Below are 21407 nucleotides of genomic sequence, written 5' to 3'. Positions count from 1 at the left end.
ACTGGAAGTGCCAGTGAACAATGCGATATACGGTTTCTTTACTGACTTCAGCGATAAATGAAGTGCGTGTCAGTAACATCGAAACCCGACACGGGTGAAGGTATATGCTAATAGAAGCAGAAATACTGTAGTGAACTTGGATCCACCATTTGCCAGATAATTGTCAGTGGCTACAAGCCACCACTGATTTCAAATTTGGGCCATACTAGATGGGGACTAAGTTGAAAAATTTGCAATCCAAAGACACATGCAGCAGCTATCATAGTATTTCACACTGAAGTTGATGGTGGTACCTGCTACGGATTTGCAATCCTCTCTTAAACGACCGGACGTGCACTGGAAAGTTTTCTCTTTTACTACCAGACACTTACCACATGATGCTAACTGGCTGTACCTTGCTTCAAGCAAGAAGGTCGACCAAATTCTAGTAACGTAGCGAAGGTTACAGCAATAGATGTTTGTTGTCGTACACACAGAAGACTCAGCCAATTTCCAACTTCCAGCCGTCTAGACTATTACAATTGATTATAATACAAACTTAACACGTATTGTTAATGGTAGACTGGCAAGGACCAGTGTAATAAAACAATTTCGTTAATGTTGTGCATTTAGTGAACGTATACAAACTTGGGATACTAGGCAATGAGGAAGTTGACATATGTGCCGTGATATAATAAATTTAATCGTGAAAAACTACCCTGTTGACTTAACATCGGGCAGAGCGTTACCAAAGACGCTGACTTATGTGGAAAACGTGCTGCCTCAGGATTGAGCTAACCAGGGGTATAACTGAGCGTAATCATTATGCGTGACGTGGGAAATATAAGGAGCACAGGTAAGATCCTAGCGAAACCATAAGCCGAAGAATGTCTGCTACCCCGTGTATCGTACTAATTTGTTCGGAGCTTCGAAGCGCTGCATGTCTCACGTCTTCCCAAGATCTATTTATGGATATCTGCGCAAAGTCATAATAAATGCTGGTAAATCCACGTGCCATTTTCATTTGAGTTGTACCTAGCGCATGTCAGACTGCAGTGTTACGTAACAAGAAAAATCTGTTTTCGTGCCATTGTCCTCAGGTAAGTTCCGTTTTAGTGTAATGCGTGAATGTAGACGCTAGATGGCGTGGAGAGAGTCAAGTGTACGCTTCTGGCCGCAAATTATGCTATAACAAAGCAATTACGATGGCCGCGGTGTCAAATGCCAGGAACAGCAGTTTAGGATTAGGTTCACAAGAACATCTTTTGCGCTACATACGATATTGCAGTGCTTATGTTGTTCCGAATTACGGACTGATCTTCGTTCCGAGATGCATTACAGGCGCTGTAATATCGAATTTATCTGTGGATACCGGGCAAGCGACTTTCAAGTAAACTGTCTCGCCTGTACGGGAATATACGTAAAGGATGCGCGAGTACAGGTTGCAGACACGTGGTTGGCTACATAAGTGAGGTTAGGTCTGGACAGAGTCGTATTCGGATGGCCAAATGGTAGAGAAATCAGAAATAGATTATTGAATATACCTGAACGTTCGACACTGTGCCCTTTCCGCAACCCCAGATACAAGCAGTTCTTTTCTAATTTTCTATGGAGCATCTTCCATAACCCGCCTTCCAGCTGGAACGTCCAAGCCATGAGATTCTGATACTTTTTTGCCGACATAATGCTCTGAACGCACTCAAAAGGAATCTCCACTAAATTTTCGAGAAGACACGTTTGGATGTTCTGCCAATCGGAAGGCGCTAGCGACTTTTGGAACTCTATTATAGACTAATTTAATTTTAAAAAAATTTAAAAAAAATAAAGAAATGAAAGAAAATAAAATATATACAGCAAAACGCAAAAAAAACAAAAAATGCAATAAAAAACTAAAAAAGGGCCCATTCACAACTACTTACCTTTCCATCGCCACACTCTGTGTTCTTCCCCCCCTACTTTCTTCCTTTCCCAACCCTTGTAGTAATAGGTTATTTGTTTTGGGATAGGACTAGATACGCGCCAACGCCTGAAGAGGTGCATTTTATTTTTTTTGTTAGGACACAAGTGGCGGTGGCAGGTAGATTTTTTTTGTAGTTTTCCCTTTCCTGTCCAGGGGCAGAAAAAACAACAAGCAGTAGAGAAAAAAAAACTTTAAGTGACCGATCGCAATAAGCGGACAATCCGGGGTTCGAGCCCAGTGGCGGGATAAATTGTCACTATCGTCATTCCATTATACAACTTATGGTTGTCCATATTCGCAACTGCGAATTCATGTCTCTCTTTGTGATACGCCTAAAACACCTTTTAATGTAATATAACTTCTGTCCCGTCAGAACTGGCTAAATGGCTGAAAGAATGGAGGCTCTTCTCTTTCAGGTGTTGACGACATCGTTCGCAACTTGAAGCAGCAGACATCCCGTGATTTGAGTGACCACGCACACATCCTCTCACTTGCAGTCAAGAGCATCGAAAGTACTTTAACTGTTCTGATACTCGAAGAAAAGGTAAGTCACACAGTTGTACTGATGAGCGAAGTCACTATGAGCTCTGCCCAGTTAGATAGTGAAGGCTACTGGCGGCGTTGCAAGCACGCGATATGGGAAGGGAAACGGAGCAGGTATTATCTGAGAATCACGCAAGCTACGCTGTAGAACACAAATAGGGAAATCCACTGACATAAGAGACTTAAATGGGAAACTGCTAAGGCCTGGCACATCGGAACGAACATCTCACAAATGGCAAATCTGGTCGGTTGTTCGCTTGCTAATGGTATGACAATCTACACTACTGGCCATTAAAATTGCTCTCTAACGGCAGAGAAAATAAACGATGAAATATGTTCTGTTACATATGGGGTGATCGTATGCTCACTGCACACGCCATATACACAGTCAGTATAAATATGCCCCTTACAGTACTGCCTCACATCATTTTATTTACAAAAAAATCATGTTTAATCTCACTTTCTTATTACTCATGAAAAACATATTCCACATCTGAAGATCTCTGCGATGTCACACAGACTGACAGATAATCTGTTACAAAGTAAAAACTACCTTGCCAACATAAAAGAGCAGTACACATGCAAGATCGTATGGCTTTGTTACACACTCACACCAAAAAACAAGGTCGTCATCCTGTACCATCTCACTTTATCATTCACTATTCAATGAATCAAGTAACACTATTTGAAACTATTCATCAAAGGAAAGATGAGGAAAAGAAGCCCTTGCAAATCATCAAATTTCAACCACCATATGAAGCCTCGCTAGACATTCACACAAGTTGGGGCAAGAGGAATTTGTACAAACTGTATAAAAATAATGTCACCAATGAATAAAACAAGTTAATATACGTCACTACATATTCTCACAAGTTACAGCAAGAAGAATTAACTGTACATAAACCATATGGATAGTCGTGCCACCAATGAATAAAGCAAAAGTACGAAAAGGTACAACAAACATAGCACATTCCTAAGGAAGCTATCACGTGTAACGTCGCTGTACACTATCTTATCAATCCTCAAAATTAAAAAGTCACTCTACACTATCTCATCTCACAGCGCGCAAAAGGAAATACTCCAAATGTTCCTCACATTATATATGAGCCATTTATGAAGGACTGTGACATAAAACGCATGAGAATGCCGTGTTGATACAGAAACGATCATAAGTCGTGAGAAGATATACGCAACAGTAGATGTAGAAGCTGTCTGGTTACTGACAGGGCTTAAATAGGGTTAAGCAAACACACAAAACTTAGCCTCAGTGGATGTATTAACACCAGCAATCATAATATCTCCACATTTTCTCTCAATGAGATACACTAAAAAACCAGTGTAAAACCAATGACATTCACATAGAACTCTATTCGAATTGGGTTCCACATCTCCCACCTGTCGGAGGTCATTAACTGATACATGAATCAGTGCATGTTGAAATCTTCTGACGTCATACCCACCAACTCTCAAACATATTGGCATTCCGTTGTTATTGTTGTTATCATAGTAAATAGAATCTGACACACCTATACGGCAACAGGAACAAACTTGTTACAGACTTCAAAATGCTCATGATTTGTGATGAAGTTTTAACCATTGTTCATACAATATTCAGGAAACTGAACTCATTTTCAATGTTAGGAGTGACAGTAGTTGAGAGCTCACTAGGAATTAAAGCTTTATATTCTACTTTCTGCCTAGTAATGTCTCACTTTTAGCTGATATATCTACTACTCTTGAATCACATTAACACATAGATCACGCCGTAATTTTTTTGTAAATTGTGTTATATTATATTCATTGCTCAGTTCTTGTTTAACAGATAGGGAAGAGTTTCGTACCTTGAAGCACATATCAGACTCAGGCCAGAACTTTAGTAGAAGTGTAATATATTTTTACCCCATTTTTCAACGATGGCATTCGCTTTTTCTGTTGTATTTTTCCTCAGATTACCGAAATTACTCTGGAAAATTAAGAGTTTTTTTGGAATGTGAAATGTTCTAATTACAGCATGGTCACGTACCTAAGACCAAAGACTCATTTGAAAACTAATATTGCTGATGTACGAAAACCTTGTGAATATTGCATTAATAGTCTGTCTGGGATCGGTTGGAAGGGAATATTCTGAGGCATGAAGGGATCACCAATTTAGTATTGGGGGGCAGCGTGGGGGGTAAAAATTGTAGAGGGAGACCAAGAGATGAATACACTAAACAGATTCAGAAAGATGTAGGTTGGAATAGGTACTGGGAAATGAAGAAGCTTGCACAGGATAGAGCAGCATGGAGAGCTGCATCAAACCTGTCTCTCGACTGAAGACCACAACAACAACAGTCTGTCTGTTACATTATTTCTTTACTAGACACTAATAATCAGTTAGTGAAATGAACTTAAACAGAAGTATTATCAAAAACCAGTGATATGTTAAACACAATTGGAAATGGAAGCTATTGGAAAGTAACACAAATTTCTGTTTTAAAGACAGTGAAGATTGTGAAGACATTATGGAGACATAGTACATTTGCAAATATCACATGTTCAATGGTAAAAAAAGGCTTCTTATATTTCATTGTAGAAAATGGTGCACAACCAAAGACATCTGTCCCAACTGTCCAGATGTCAAATAAATAAGTTTCAAAATATATAATATTTACTCACTGTAAATTCTGTGCCATAAAAAAGGGTTACTTGGACCCAGTTGTTATATATTTCGGATACATATTCTTGTTGAACCACAAATATGAAATGTTGGTACTGGTAATTGTTTCATTCTTAATCTACAACTTCTAAACTTAATGTTTGTGAGAATTATGATCCATTCTTGTATCTCACTATTTTAAAAAAATAAAACAAAACTTGGATAAAGCAGCCTTTAGGCTGGGTTTCTTGAACTCATATTCTGTTTTCGTATGGAAAAGCATTGCAAACATGTGTCTGGTTCAAGTAAGATGTAGGACCTTTAAATAATACGTAGATGTACATTTACAAAATAGCTTTATTCGAAAAATTCTATTAATGACACAATAAAATAGTGAAAAAGTAGTGTTCTGAATCAAATTACAGCAACTTAACCGACTCTAAACATAGTCTTTGATTGATGGAACGTAGAATAACCACATTTTGATATGTTGTTGATAGCTAATTTTCTCCTTAACATCGCAATATTTGTGATGTAGGATGCCTTTTTGTCTAGGCAACTTCCAGAACTTTTTCTGTTTGATGCCAACAATCGACGACAGCTCTGTTGCCTACACTTGACATAATCCCAAGAAATTCTATATTTTCCAATAAAACTACTACAGAGCGGCTACTGACTGTCTGAGACTACTCCATTTTTAACCACTGTCTCCTTTTTTCTTCGCGGTTTTTGTAGTGCTCTTTTTAGGTTCTTCGTCTATGGTGCTACTGGTAGATGGAAAATCTAGGTCCCTCAGGTGACACGTTTCTTCCTAACCGTTAAACAAACTAAAGTAACTTTCTCTTGATAATTGGAGGCTCAAATCACCAGCATCTTCTGACGCAGTGTCGACATTTTTCACGGTTTCTTCGTGTTCTTGGTATTATTCTTCCCTTTTACTGTGGTTGTCATGTTCGACATTTTTAAGATTTGGACCTACCTTTTTTTCTAGTTTTTCATCCACAAAATTATCATCCTTGCGGCTTCCATGCAAACATCTGCACATTGAACCCATAAAGAAAAAACCTAAACAGTTTCAAATGTAGTAGCTATTAGGTTCAAATCGAAAATACCTTGACATAATCGGTAACAAGTGTTTCATTTTTATGTAAATTATGGAAACACATACCTAACGGTTAGATGGAACCAAGTCAGCAATGAGTCGAAGTAGCCGTTGCGTTTGGTTATCTGTGCACCAGCCATACAGTTTGACGGATAACATTTCAAAGGTGATTTATTGTTAAACATTTATACAGAAGTTACATAAAGTACTGTTTATAGAATAACACTGTACACTTCCGTTTTTTACTCATTTTACAAAGAAGCTGTAAGACAAAAATAACAATTCGTGTGATATACCATTAACATGTTGTTGTTGTTGTTGTTGTGGTCTTCAGTCCAGAGACTGATTTGATGCAGCTCTTCATGCTACTCTATCCTGTGCAAGGTGCTTCAGCTCCCAGTACCAACTGCAACCTATATCCTTCTGAATCTGCTTACTGTATTCATCTCTTGGTCTCCCTCTATGATTTTTACTCTCCACGCTGCCCTTCACTGCTAAACTGGTGATCCCTTGATGCCTCAGAACATGCCTTCTAGCCAAGTTGTGCCACAAATTTCTCATCTCCCCAATTCTGTTCAATACCTCCTCATTAGTTAATCTGTTTATAGAATAACACTGTACACTTCCGTTTTTTACTCATTTTACAAAGAAGCTGTAAGACAAAAATAACAATTCGTGTGATATACCATTAACATGTTGTTGTTGTTGTTGTTGTGGTCTTCAGTCCAGAGACTGATTTGATGCAGCTCTTCATGCTACTCTATCCTGTGCAAGGTGCTTCAGCTCCCAGTACCAACTGCAACCTATATCCTTCTGAATCTGCTTACTGTATTCATCTCTTGGTCTCCCTCTATGATTTTTACTCTCCACGCTGCCCTTCACTGCTAAACTGGTGATCCCTTGATGCCTCAGAACATGCCTTCTAGCCAAGTTGTGCCACAAATTTCTCATCTCCCCAATTCTGTTCAATACCTCCTCATTAGTTAATCTTCAGCGTTCTTCTGTAGCTCCACATTTCGAAAGCTTCTGTTCTCTTCTTGTCTAAACTATTTATCATCCACGTTTCACTTCCAAACGTGGCGAAACTCCATACAAATACTTTCAGAAACGACTTCTTGACACTTAAATCTATACTCGATGTTAACAAATTTTTCTTCAGTAACGCTTTTTTTGCCATTGCCAGTATACATTTTATATCCTTTCTACTTCGACCATCATCAGTTATTTTGCTCCACAAATAACAAAACTCATCTACTACTTTAACTGTCTCATTTCCTAATCCAACTCCCTCAGCATCACCTCATTTAATGGGACTACATTCCATTATTCTCGTTTTGCTTTTGTTGATGTTCATCTTATATCCTCCCTTCAACACTGTCCATTCCGTTAAACTGCTCTTCCAGGTCCTTTGCTGTCTCTAACAGAATTACAATGTCATCGGCGAACCTCACAGTTTTTATTTCTTCTTCATGGATTTTAATTCCTACTCCGAATTTTTCTATTGTTTATTTTACTGCTTGCTCAATATACAGATTGAATAACATTGGGGATAGGATACAACCTTGCCTCACTCCCTTCCCAATCACTGCTTCCCCTTTATGCCCCTCGACTCTTATAACTGCCATCTGGTTTCTGTACAAATTGTAAATAGCCTTTCGCTCCCTGTATTTTACCCCTGCCACTTTCAGAATTTGAAAGAGAGTATTCCAGTCAACATTGTCGAAAGCTGTCTCTAAGTCCATGAATGCTTTTGCTCCCTGTATTTTACCCCTGCCACTTTCAGAATTTGAAAGAGAGTATTCGAGTGAACATTGTCGAAAGCTTTCTCTAAGTCCATAAAACGTAGGTCTGCCTTTCCTTAATCTATCTTCTAAGATAAGTCATACGGAATCCAAACTGATCTTCCCTGAGGTCGGCTTCTACCAGTTTTTTCATTCGTCTGTAAGGAATTCGCGTTAGTATTTTGCAGCCGTCACTTATTAAACTGATAGCTCGGTAATTTTCACACCTGCTTTCTTTGGGATAGGAATTATTATATTGTTGTTGAAGTCTGAGGGTATTTCGCCGTCTTATACATCTTGCTCACCAGATGGTACTCCACTGGAGTGTGCCAGAGACTGCTGAATGCTGCCACTTGGTGCACGACCTAAGAACTTCACCGCATATTTCAACAAACCGCTGCCAAAAACGGCTTAATTCACTCAAAAATTTTGGGTCAAGTAATCCTCAGGATCCAAGTAACCCTGAGTTACAGCACCTAAGGAATTAACAATATGCGCCAATTAGCTTCAATATGTTATACAGAAAATGTGTAGTTCATGATCATTACAAATGAACATTGTTTCAGTGATTCTAAAATTAGTCAGTTGACTCAAGTATCGACCAAAAAACATCACTTGTTTCTAGGCACACTATCCTGTTGGTACATTATTGTCCCCTACTGTATTTTCAGCGGATTCAGCCGCAGCCTTTTCCTGAATAGTTGTGATCCCCTCTGAATCACCTACATCAACTGGCACCCCCCAAACGTAGCTCCTCTCAGCAGTAACAGACAGCTGTGCTTAAAGTCTTGACTTGAAACAGCACCTAACCTACCTGAAAACTGCTATCGTTTGCATGTTCGTCCTGTAAGGTACTCAAATCAACTTGAAAAGTACTTTTCTGATCTTCCACCGCTTCCCATAATTTAATTTAATTTACTTGTACAAAATCAAGCTTGTTATCAATAGTACAGATCCTTCCATCAAGTTTAGACTGTAATTGTCCCTTCGTCTGATCTGTTAGTGTATTAAACCTGTTTTAAGTATGCTCCCCAATGACTTCAAACTTCCTGTCCAAATTTCGGATTTGTAGTTTTAATTCATTTACACTAGTCTATTGTTCTGTAAAACTAATCTGCCCCCGCTTATGAGGTGAATTCAAGTTCTAAGGCCTCCGATTTTTTTTCTAATTAACTACTCACCCGAAATCGGTGAAACTGGCGTTACTTCTCGGCGTAATCGCCCTGCAGACGTACACATTTTTCACAACGCTGACGCCATGATTCCATGGCAGCGGCGAACGCTTTATTAGGAGTCTGTTTTGACCACTGGAAAATCGCTGAGGCAATACCAGCACGGCTGGTGAATGTGCGGCCACGGAGAGTGTCTTTCATTGTCGGAAAAAGCCGAAAGTCACTAGGAGCCAGGTCAGGCGAGTAGGGAGCATGAGGAATCACTTCAAAGTTGTTATCACGAAGAAACTGTTGCGTAACGTTAGCTCGATGTGCGGGTGCGTCGTCTTGGTGAAACAGCACACGCGCAGCCCTTCCCGGACGTTTTTGTTGCAGTGCAGGATGGAATTTGTTCTTCAAAACATTTTCGTAGGATGCACCTGTTACCATAGTGCCTTTTGGAACGCAATGGGTAGGGATTACACTCTCGCTGTCCCAGAACATGGACACCATAATTTTTTCAGCACTGGCGGTTACCCGTAATTTTTTTGGTGGCGGTGATTCTGTGTGCTTCCATTGAGCTGACTGGCGCTTTGTTTCTGGATTGAAAAATGGCATCCACGTCTCATCCATTGTCACAACCGACGAAAAGAAAGTCCCATTCGTGCTGTAGTTGCGCGTCAACATTGCTTGGCAACATGCCACACGGGCAGCCATGTGGTCGTCCGTCAGCATTCGTGGCACCCACCTGGATGACACTTTTCGCATTTTCAGGTCGTCATGCAGCATTGTGTGCACAGAACCCACAGAAATGCCAACTCTGGAGGCGATCTGTTCAACAGTCATTCGGCGATCCCCCAAAACAATTCTCTCCACTTTCTCGATCATGTCGTCAGACCGGCTTGTGCGAGTCTGAGGTTGTTTCGGTTTGCTGTCACACGATGTTCTGCCTTCATTAAACTGTCGCACCCACATACGCACTTTCGACACATCCATAACTCCATCACCACATGTCTCCTTCAACTGTCGATGAATTTCAGTTGGTTTCACACCACGCAAATTCAGAAAACGAATGATTGCACGCTGTTCAAGAAAGGAAAACGTCGCCATTTTAAGTATTTAGAACAGTTCCCATTCTCGCCGCTGGTGGTAAAATTACATCTGCCGTACGGTGCTGCCATATCTGGGACGTATTGACAATGAACGCGGCCTCATTTTAAAACAATGCGCATGTTTCTATCTCTTTCCAGTCCGGAGAAAAAAAACCGGAGGCCTTATAACTTGAATGCACCTCGTACTTGCTCTATCAGTACTAGCCTTTTGTTCTTGGACAAAAGCCTTCAATTCTTTTACGCTAGTCATCACACTTTTGGAGTTCAAACAACGTTCTACTGATCAGTTGAACGTTGCAGATTGCAGTGGGCACAGCATTATCTGATAAAACTTCACGTCTGCTAGTGAATTCAAGTGGAGTCACTACTTCAGGTCCACCTGTATCTCTATTTACACTAACACAGCTTACTTCCTTACTTGCAACACAGGAACTACAAACAGCAGCCCTGTCCACACTTGACTATCCAATAAGCTACTAGTATCCACAGACATAACATTCTGTCTTGATTTGCTGAAGAGCTCATAGTATCAGTAATACTAATTTGTATTGCGAGGTTAGATCCTCATTCCCAACTGCTACATCTGCTCTCCCTGTGTTTTGGAACACTCGTTTTCACTTGGTAATCAGTGATAAAAAAATAAATCAATGAAGAAATTCTGCTAAGAATGTTTCAGTAGACGACAATCAGGTGCAGTATTTATGATTGAAGGAAATGATGGTTATGAAACAATGTTCCTTTGTGCTACCACAGCCTCTGTGCAACACCTCAAAGGTAACAAGGTAAGGCAGCAGTATCATATATTGTTCTTTAAGAACCTGCAGTGTGCTTGAGAAAATAAATGAATTCAGAAATATCTCCAAGACCCAACGTCTCCAAATACAAGAAAACAATAAACTAATACTTACAAAACAAATACACTACACACGAGCATCAGATAAGCAGTGTTAGGACCGTAACGAAACATAAAAAACCCAGTTGCACCTTAAACCAGAACAGGCAGCAAAAATTTTCAAAGTTCAGTATACTCTTTCCATAAAAAAAGCAAAATCACTGAAATAATCAATTCCAATACACTTGTCACCCTAAAGATGTGCAAAAGTGAATATAAATTCCACTATGGAAGCCTCACAGTCAAGATACACACTATATTACTTCGAGAACCTTTCCTGTACCTACAGTTTCTCTTCACTAATAAGTAAACTGTGGTACTTATATTCAATGCTTCCCTTACCGTTGAAACAAATAAAAAGTGCTCTAATATCGAATTTAAGTGAAAATACTGAGACCATGAGCTAGTACCGGATGCACTGCATAGCCACATGAGTGGTCTGCAGCACAAACACAACTAGCAACGAAATTCTCATATACAACTTCCAAACAGGAATATGCATTAGATCCACATCAATGTTTTATAAACACAAATAAAGGAATAATATGTTTCGGAGAAGCTCAACAGGCAATATAAAGTTCCACACAATACTCCCAACAACAAATTCGGTCATCAGTTTCCACATACAAGAGCAAAACGTTGTTGCAGTTCAAATTTAACTTGTTATTCACACCGAAATAGTATAATGTACCATACAACATCATCAGGGCCTCCAAAAGGGCAACCTGCTAACATAAATTACAATTTTCATTCAGAATATTTGACTCGAGCAGCAAGACTAGCAGCAGGGGTCACAGCCTAATATTTTACTATTTTTTTGAGTCATCCGTTTTCTTAGTGGTTTGATGAAAAGCGCCACGAATTCCTCTCCTGTTTCAACCTCTCTGTCTCAGACTAGCACTTGCAACCTATGTCCTCAACTATTTTCTGAATATATTCCTGTCTCTGTCTTCCTCTACAGTTTTTACCTTCTACTGCTCCCTGAGTACTGTGGAAATTATTCCCTCGAGTCTTAACAGATGTCCTATCATCCTGTTCCTTCTTCTTGTATTTTCTTTACACTTCTTTTCTCCCTGAGTCTGGGCAGAATCTCCTCATTCCTTACCGTATTAGACAACCTAGTTTTCAACATTGTTCTGTAGCATCACATCTCAAATGATTAGTTCTCTTGTTTTCCGGTTTCCACACAGTCCATGTTTCACTACCATACAATGCTGTTTTCCAAACGTACATTCTCCGAAATTTCTTCCTCAAATTAAGGCCTATGTTTTATAGCAGAAGATTTTCTTATCTGGAAATACCCTTTCTGCCAGTGCTAGTCTACTGCTTTTGATGCCCTCCTTGCTCCGTCTGTAATTGGTTATTTTGCCGCGTAGGTAGCAGAATTCCTTAACTTCATCTACTTTGCGATCATCAATTCTTATGTTAAGTTTTTCGCTAATCTCATTTCCGCTATTTCTTATTATTTTCGTCTTTCTTAGATTTACTGTCAGTCAATATTCTAAACCCATTGGACTGTTCATTCTATTTGGTACATTCTGTAATTCTTCTTTACTTTCACTGAGGATCCCAATTTCATCACCGATACTTATCATTGATAGCCTTTCGCCTTGAATTTTAATTCCACCTTTGATCCTTTCTCTTATTTCTATCATTGCTTCTTCGATGGATACACTGAACAGCAGGGGCAAGAGACTACATCCTTATCTTACACTTTTTTAAACCTAGCACTTGATCTTGGTCGTATACTCTTATTATTCCCTCTTGGCTCTTGTACATGTTGTATATCACCCGTCTCTCCCTTAAAGCTTACCCCTATCTTTCGCAGAATTTCGAACATCTTGCACCATTTGACACTGTCGCACGCTTTTTCCAGGTAGACATATCTTGTGAATGTATCGTGATTTTTCTTTAGTCTTGCTTCCCTTATCAACCGCAACGTCAGATCTGCCTCTCTCGTGCCTTTACATTTCCTAAAGCCAAACTGATCGTCATTTAACACATTCTCAATGTTCTTTTCCATTTATCTGTATAATATTCTTGTCATTAAATTGTATGCATGAGCTGTTAAGTTGATTGCGCACTTGTTGCTCGCACTTTTAGGCTCTTGCAATCTTCGGAATTGTACGAATGATGTTTTTCCGAAAGTCATATGGTATATCACGAGATTCATTCCTACTACATACCAACGTGAATAGTTGTTTCGTTGCCATTTCCCCCAGTGATTCTGGAAATTCTGATGGAATGCTGTCAATCCCTTCTCCCTTATTTAATCTTAAGTCTTCCAAAGGTCCTTCAAATTCTGATTCTAATACTGGATCACCTATGTCTTCTTTATTGACTATTGTTTCTTCTTCTGTCCTATCAGACAAATCTTCCCCCTCATACAGGTCTTAAATGTACTTTTTCCACCTATCCGCTGTTTCCTCTGCTTTTAACAACGGAATTCCGGGTGCACTCTTTATGTTACCACCCATGCTTTTCATGTCACCAACAGGTGTTTTGACTTTTCTATATGCTGAACCAGTCTTTCTATCATTTCTTTTTCCATTTCTTCAAATGTTTCATGCAGCTATTTCATCTTAGCTTCTCTGCACTTCCTGTCCCTTCACTTCCTCAGCGACTTGTATTTCTGTATTCCTGAATATCCCTGAAGATTTCTGTACTTCCTTCTTTCATCGACTATTTGAAGTATTTCTTCAGCAGTCCATGGTTTCTTCTCATTTACCATTTATGTACCTGTGTTCTACTTTCCAACTTCTTTGTTTACCGTTTTTAGGGATGTCCATTCCTTTTCTACTGAACTGCCTACTGAGCTATTCATTACTTCTGTATCTATAGTCTTAGGGAAGTTCAAACTTATCTCTTCATTCCTCAGTACTTCCATATCCCACTTATTTGTGTATTGATTCCTCCTGACTAATGTCTTAAACTTCAGCCTACAATTCATCACTACTAAATTGTGATCTGAGTCCACATCTGCTCCTGGGTATACCGCCTCCCCTTGCGTTTCTTGAACAGGATACTCGCTGCTACTATCTGTAATTTACTGCCGAGCTCAATTAGTCTTTCTCTTCTCTTATTCCTAGTACCAAGTATATATTGTACGGTAGCCCTTTTTTCTACTCCTTCCACTCCAACCGCATTCCAATACGTCACGACTGTTACATGTCATCTTCCTTTATGTGCTGTCTTGTCCGCTCAATATCTTCATATACTTTCTCTATATCTTCATCTTCTGCTTGTGACGTCAGTATGTGTACCTGAAGCACTGTGTCGGTGATTGCCGTAGATTCTGACGACTATAATCCTGTCACTGAACTGTTCACTCTATGCCCTACCGTCCTATTTATAACGAATCCTAGTACCCGCAATACCATTCTCTGCTGATTCCAATATTGATCTTTAGTCATCTGACCAGAAATCCCTGTCTTCTTTCCATTTCACTTCACTGTCCCCACTGTCTGTAGATTAAGCATTTCAATTTTCAGATTGCACTTCCGTTTTGAGATTCTCTAGCTTCCCCACCAAGTTCAAACTTCTAACATTCCACGCTCTGACTTTTAGAACGTTATGCTTTTGTTGGTCATTCAGTGTTACCCGTAGTCATTGATTCTCTCCAGTCTTGGTTGGTTCAAATGGCTCTGAGCACTATGGGACTTAACTTCTGAGGTCATCAGTCACCTAGAACTTAGAACTACTTAAACCTAACTAACCTAAGGACATCACACACATCCACGCCCGAGGCAGGATTGGAACCTGCGACCGTAGCGGTCGCCCGTTTCCAGACTGTAGCGCCTAGAACCGATAGCCTTGGTAATGGTGATCCTATTCTCCAAGCACGTTCTTATGAGGACTCACGTCCGCTGTAAATGGCGATGAATGCTTGTGTGCGATGTATTTGTGATATACAGTATTTCGACCACATCGCTTCTGTTTACTGACAATTATCGTCGCTATGAACCGATAAGCGTAGAGATGATCGTACCCTGTGTTTTCTCTATCGTTTTCTCAACCGCTGCGCCCCTTGTTTTTTATGTTCACCTCTTGCACAACTATCTGAACAGCGATGCAGAAGTAGTCGTTCTGAGCAAAGTAAAGTCCTCACCTTATCACATCGCAACACTGCATGATTCTGTATATCACTTTCTGTATCAGAAACGCGACTTCGGTAAAACCTTCCTCAAAATATTATAGAAATTAAAATACTATCGAAAACTTCAAAAGACAGCTAACGGCCCACTTTCTGCCACGTTAGCTACCTCTTGCACATACTAGCCTGCATCTAACTCTCGTCAACCGTCCCTGTCACGCTACTTTTCCCCTCCTTGTCACTTCCATCTCAATCCTCTCTTGTTTCATTATCCCTTCCACTCCTTATAATACCAAACGAGGCTTCAGTTGTGCTTATCCAATAACTATCATTCTCTGTGGCTCTATCCTTTTATTATTATTATTTCTTTCTTTTCTCAGTCGTTGTGTCTGGTTAAGAATGGAAAGTGACGCGGACCTTGATCAAGCGTGATTTCCTTTTAACTGTACGGTATATGTTACATTGCAGTTAGGAACTTTCGGGTAATTGAACAAGTATCAATAATTACAGATATCTGTAGTTGTATATATAAGTTTGGATGTAGCTGTATTCCGTTGATGTTCTGGTGGATATTGTGTGGTATGACTCCTGTAGTTGCCAGTATAATCGGTATAATGTCAACTTCATCCTGATGCCACATGTCCTTGACTTCCTCAGCCAGTTGGATGTATTTTTCAATTTTTTCTCCTGTTTTCTCCTGTATATTTGTTGTATTGGGTATGGATATTTCGATTAGTTGTGTTAAATTTTTCTTTTTATTGGTGAGTATGATTTGTATTCATCATTCTCCAGTACATTTTGTGGTGCATACTTTTGTGGGCCTCCACGGGTATTATTATTATTTCCTTCACTTTCTCAGACGTTAAGTCCGGTTAAAAATGGAGTGACGCGGACCTTGATCAAGCGTCACTTCCTTTTAACTGTACGGTATGTGTTATATTGCATTTATGAACTTTCGGGTAATTGAACAGTGTGGGATCCGTACCAGATCGGTCTGACGGGGGAGATAGAGAAGATCCAAAGAAGAGCGGCGCGTTTCGTCACAGGGTTATTTGGTAATCGTGATAGCGTTACGGAGATGTTTAATAAACTCAAGTGGCAGACTCTGCAAGAGAGGCGCTCTGCATCGCGGTGTGGCTTGCTCGCCAGGTTTCGAGAGGGTGCGTTTCTGGATGAGGTATCGAATATATTGCTTCCCCCAACTTATACCTCCCGAGGAGATCACGAATGTAAAATTAGAGAGATTAGAGCGCGCACGGAGGCTTTCAGACAGTCGTTCTTCCCGCGAACCATACGCGACTGGAACAGGAAAGGGAGGTAATGACAGTGGCACATAAAGTGCCCTCCGCCACACACCGTTGGGTGGCTTGCGGAGTATAAATGTAGATGTAGATGTAGATGTAGATGTATCAATAATTACGGATTTCTGTAGTTGTATATATATGTTTGGATGTAGCTGTATTGCATTGATGTACTGGTGGATATTGTGTGGTATGACTCCTGTAGTTGATAGTATAATTGGTATGATGTCAACTTTATCCTGATGCCACATGTCTCATGACTTCCTCAGCCAGTTGGAAGTATTTTTCAATTTTTTCTCCTGTTTTCTTTTGTATATTTGTTGTATTGGGTATGGATATTTCGATTAGTTGTGTTAATTTCTTCTTTTTATTGGTGAGTATGATGTCAGGTTTGTTATGTGGCGTTGTTTTATCTGTTATAATGGTTCTGTTCCAGTATAATTTGTATTCATCATTCTCCAGTACATTTTGTGGTGTATACTTGTATGTAGGAACGTGTTGTTTTAAAAGTTTATGTTGTAAGGCAAGCTGTTGATGTATTATTTTTGCGACATTGTCATGTCTTCTGGGGTATTCTGTATTTGCTAGTATTGTACATCCGCTTGTGATGTGATCTACTGTTTCTATTTGTTGTTTACAAAGTCTGCATTTATCCGTTGTGGTATTGGGATCTTTAATAATATGCTTGCTGTAATACCTGGTGTTTATTGTTTGATCCTGTATTGCAATCATGAATCCTTCTGTCACACTGTATATATTGCCTTTTCTTAGCCATGTGTTGGATGCGTCTTGATCGATGTGTGGCTGTGTTAGATGATACGGGTGCTTGCCATGAAGTGTTTTCTTTTTCCAATTTACTTTCTTCGTATCTGTTGATGTTATGTGATCTAAAGGGTTGTAGAAGTGGTTATGAAATTGCAGTGGTGTAGCCGATGTATTTATATGAGTGATTGCCTTGTGTATTTTGCTAGTTTCTGCTCGTTCTAGAAAGAATTTTCTTAAATTGTCTACCTGTCCATAATGTAGGTTTTTTTATGTCGATAAATCCCCTTCCTCCTTCCTTTCTGCTTAATGTGAATCTTTCTGTTGCTGAATGTATGTGATGTATTCTATATTTGTGGCATTGTGATCGTGTAAGTGTATTGAGTGCTTCTAGGTCTGTGTTACTCCATTTCACTACTCCAAATGAGTAGGTCAATATTGGTATAGCATAAGTATTTATAGCTTTTGTCTTGTTCCTTGCTGTCAATTCTGTTTTCAGTATTTTTGTTAGTCTTTGTCTATATTTTTCTTTTAGTTCTTCTTTAATATTTGTATTATCTATTCCTATTTTTTGTCTGTATCCTAGATATTTATAGGTATCCGTTTTTTCCATCGCTTCTATGCAGCCGCTGTGGTTATCCAATATGTAATCTTCTTGTTTAGTGTGTTTTCCCTTGACTATGCTATTTTTCTTACATTTGTCTGCTCCAAAAGCCATACTTATATCATTGCTGAATCCTTCTGTTATCTTTAGTAATTGGTTAAGTTGTTGATTTGTTGCTGCCAGTAGTTTTAGATCATCCATGTATATCAAATGTGTGATTTTGTGTGGGTATGTTCCAGTAATATTGTATCCATAATTTGCATTATTTAGCATGTTGGATAGTGGGTTCAGAGCAAGGCAGAACCAGAAAGGACTTAATGAGTCTCCTTGGTATATTCCACGCTTAATCTGTATTGGCTGTGATGTGATATTATTTGAATTTGTTTGGATATTAAGTGTGGTTTTCCAATTTTTCATTACTATGTTTAGGAACTGTATCAATTTAGGATCTACTTTGTATATTTCCAATATTTGTAGTAACCATGAGTGGGGTACACTATCAAAAGCTTTTTGGTAATCAATGTATGCGTAGTGTAGTGACCTTTGTTTAGTTTTAGCTTGATATGTCACCTCTGCATCTATTATCAGTTGCTCTTTACATCCTCGTGCTCCTTTGCAACAGCCTTTTTGTTCTTCATTTATAATTTTGTTCTGTGTTGTATGTGTCATTAATTTCTGTTTAATGACTGAAGTTAATATTTTGTATATTGTTGGTAGGCATGTTATGGGGCGATATTTAGCTGGGTTCGCTGTGTCTGCTTGATCTTTAGATTTCAGATATGTTATTCCGTGTGTAAGTGTGTCAGGGAATGTGTATGGGTCTGCAATGTAACTGTTAAATAATTTAGTTAGATGTGAATGTGTTGAGGTGAACTTCTTTAACCAGAAATTTGCTATTTTATCATTTCCAGGGGCTTTCCAATTGTGAGTAGAATTAATAGCTTGGGTGACTTCATGTTGCAAAATTATCACTTCAGGCATTTGTGGTATCATCTTGTATGTGTCTGTTTCTGCTTGTATCCATCGTGCATGCCTGTTATGTTGTACCGGGTTTGACCATATGTTGCTCCAGAAGTGTTCCATGTCTGTTATGTTTGGTGGATTGTTTATTTTAATGTGTGTGTTATCTATTGTTTGGTAAAATTTCTTTTGGTTTGTGTTGAATGTTTGGTTTTGTTTCCTTCTATTTTCACTTTTTTTGTATCTTCTGAGTCGTTTGGCTAATGCTTGTAATTTCTGCTTCTTTTCGTCTAATTGCTCTGTCGCTTCTTGTTGTGAGATTTTATCTAACCTTTTTCGTTTTTTTTCCGATATTTCATTTCTTATAAATTGTGTTAGCTGTCCGATGTCTTTTCTCAGTTTTTCTATTTTGATCTGTAGCCTGTGTTGCCATGCTGGTTTTGTGGGTTTCTTCTGTGTGTTGGTTGGTTCTGATCTCTGCCTAGTGTGTATATTTAGTGTAGTGAGTGCTCCTATATAAACCAGTAGTTGTAACTCTTCCATAGTTGTGTTTTCATTTATTTTGTTGTGTATGATTGTGTTGATAGTTTTTATTGTTGTTTCGACTTGTGGGTTATTTGGTGGTCTATGCAAGAATGGTCTAATGTCTGTATTTGTGTCTTTGTATTCTATATATGTTAACTGAAATTTTTCTTCTATATCTAACATCTGTGTCACTTCGTGTTCTATTTGTGCTTGTTCTGGTGGCTGTCTTAAGATTTCGTTTTCCTCTGATTGTTTAATTGGTGCGTGTTGTTCTTTGTTTGTTTGCTCTGGGATGTTTGAGTCCATTACTGTATTTTCTTCTTCTTCTGATTGCACATTATTTTGTTCCAGTATTTGTTGTACTTGTTGTTTGATGTTTTCTAATTCTGACTGGGGTATCCTGTTATTTTTTATTATTACACGGATATGATCAGCTAGTCGTTGTTCTGTTAAAAATTTTAATTCTAGGTATCTGGTAATAAATGTTGTGTATACTTGTGATCTGTATCCAGTTGTGTTGTTTTCTAGGTTTGTTGCTTGGTAATAACAGAACATGAGGTGTCGATTAACTTCATCTGACCATCTCATCCTCTGTCTTTGTTTTCCTTCTAGGGTGGTTGCAGGAAGCATATCCTGCAAAGCACCTCTATTTGGATTTAAATCATTTTCCAGTTGGCTAGCAGTGTCTTTACCATTGTGGGCGGGCATAGGGTTCAAGCGTCGTCCCCGACCATGACGGCGCTTGTCCGAGGCTTCTTTAGTTCTGTCCTGAACCAACTAATCACACTAAAAGTGGGGTTAGCCCTATTAGTGGTTTGTTCTTTTCGTCGCCTTTTACGACTGGCAGAACATACCGGAGGCCTATTCTTTTCCCGGGCCTATTATTATTATTATTATTAATGATATTATTGTTTTATTACTAAGGCAAATTATTGTTATGTGATTGTTATGCAATTTTTTTGTATCAGTTGTTCCTGCTCAGGTGTAAGAGAAGGCCTTACGGCAAAAACCTGATCAGGCTACATAAATAACAAATAATTAGACAGATAAATAAATAAATAAAAGGAATTTGGGTTAAAGAAGAATCCTTTTCTTCGTTTTACCGTAAAACTACACTCCTGGAAATTGAAATAAGAACACCGTGAATTCATTGTCCCAGGAAGGGGAAACTTTATTGACACATTCCTGGGGTCAGATACTTCACATGATCACACTGACAGAACCACAGGCACATAGACACAGGCAACAGAGCATGCACAATGTCGGCACTAGTACAGTGTATATCCACCTTTCGCAGCAATGCAGGCTGCTATTCTCCCATGGAGACGATCGTAGAAATGCTGGATGTAGTCCTGTGGAACGGCTTGCCATGCCATTTCCACCTGGCGCCTCAGTTGGACCAGCGTTCGTGCTGGACGTGCAGACCGCGTGAGACGACGCTTCATCCAGTCCCAAACATGCTCAATGGGGGACAGATCCGGAGATCTTGCTGGCCAGGATAGTTGACTTACACCTTCTAGAGCACGTTGGGTGGCACGGGATACATGCGGACGTGCATTGTCCTGTTGGAACAGCAAGTTCCCTTGCCGGTCTAGGAATGGTAGAACGATGGGTTCGATGACGGTTTGGATGTACCGTGCACTATTCAGTGTCCCCTCGACGATCACCAGTGGTGTACGGCCAGTGTAGGAGATCGCTCCCCACACCATGATGCCGGGTGTTGACCCTGTGTGCCTCGGTCGTGTGCAGTCCTGATTGTGGGGCTCACCTGCACGGCGCCAAACACGCATACGACCATCATTGGAACCAAGGCAGAAGCGACTCTCATCGCTGAAGACGACACGTCTCCATTCGTCCCTCCATTCACGCCTGTCGCGACACCACTGGAGGCGGGCTGCACGATGTTGGGGCGTGAGCGGAAGACGGCCTAACGGTGTGCGGAACCGTAGCCCAGCTTCATGGAGACGGTTGCGAATGGTCCTCGCCGATACCCCAGGAGCAACA

At 39.7% G+C, this 21407-nt stretch overlaps 1 protein-coding gene across 1 annotated transcript in view; it reads left to right on the top strand.

Moving 5' to 3' along the window:
• LOC124798785 overlaps nucleotides 1-21407 on the top strand; it is a 129366-nt gene that overhangs the window by 89309 nt on the left and 18650 nt on the right. Inside the window, exon 4 of the mRNA XM_047262314.1 lies at nucleotides 2356-2483. Within this exon, the coding sequence (XP_047118270.1) occupies nucleotides 2356-2483 (128 nt within the window). The remainder of the gene's footprint in view (nucleotides 1-2355; nucleotides 2484-21407) is intronic.

The sequence above is a fragment of the Schistocerca piceifrons genome, chromosome 5 (assembly GCF_021461385.2).
Source record: "Schistocerca piceifrons isolate TAMUIC-IGC-003096 chromosome 5, iqSchPice1.1, whole genome shotgun sequence".
NCBI lineage: Eukaryota > Metazoa > Arthropoda > Insecta > Orthoptera > Acrididae > Schistocerca > Schistocerca piceifrons.
Note: the sequence above shows the minus strand (reverse complement) of the source record. Positions and strands in the feature narration are given on the sequence as shown.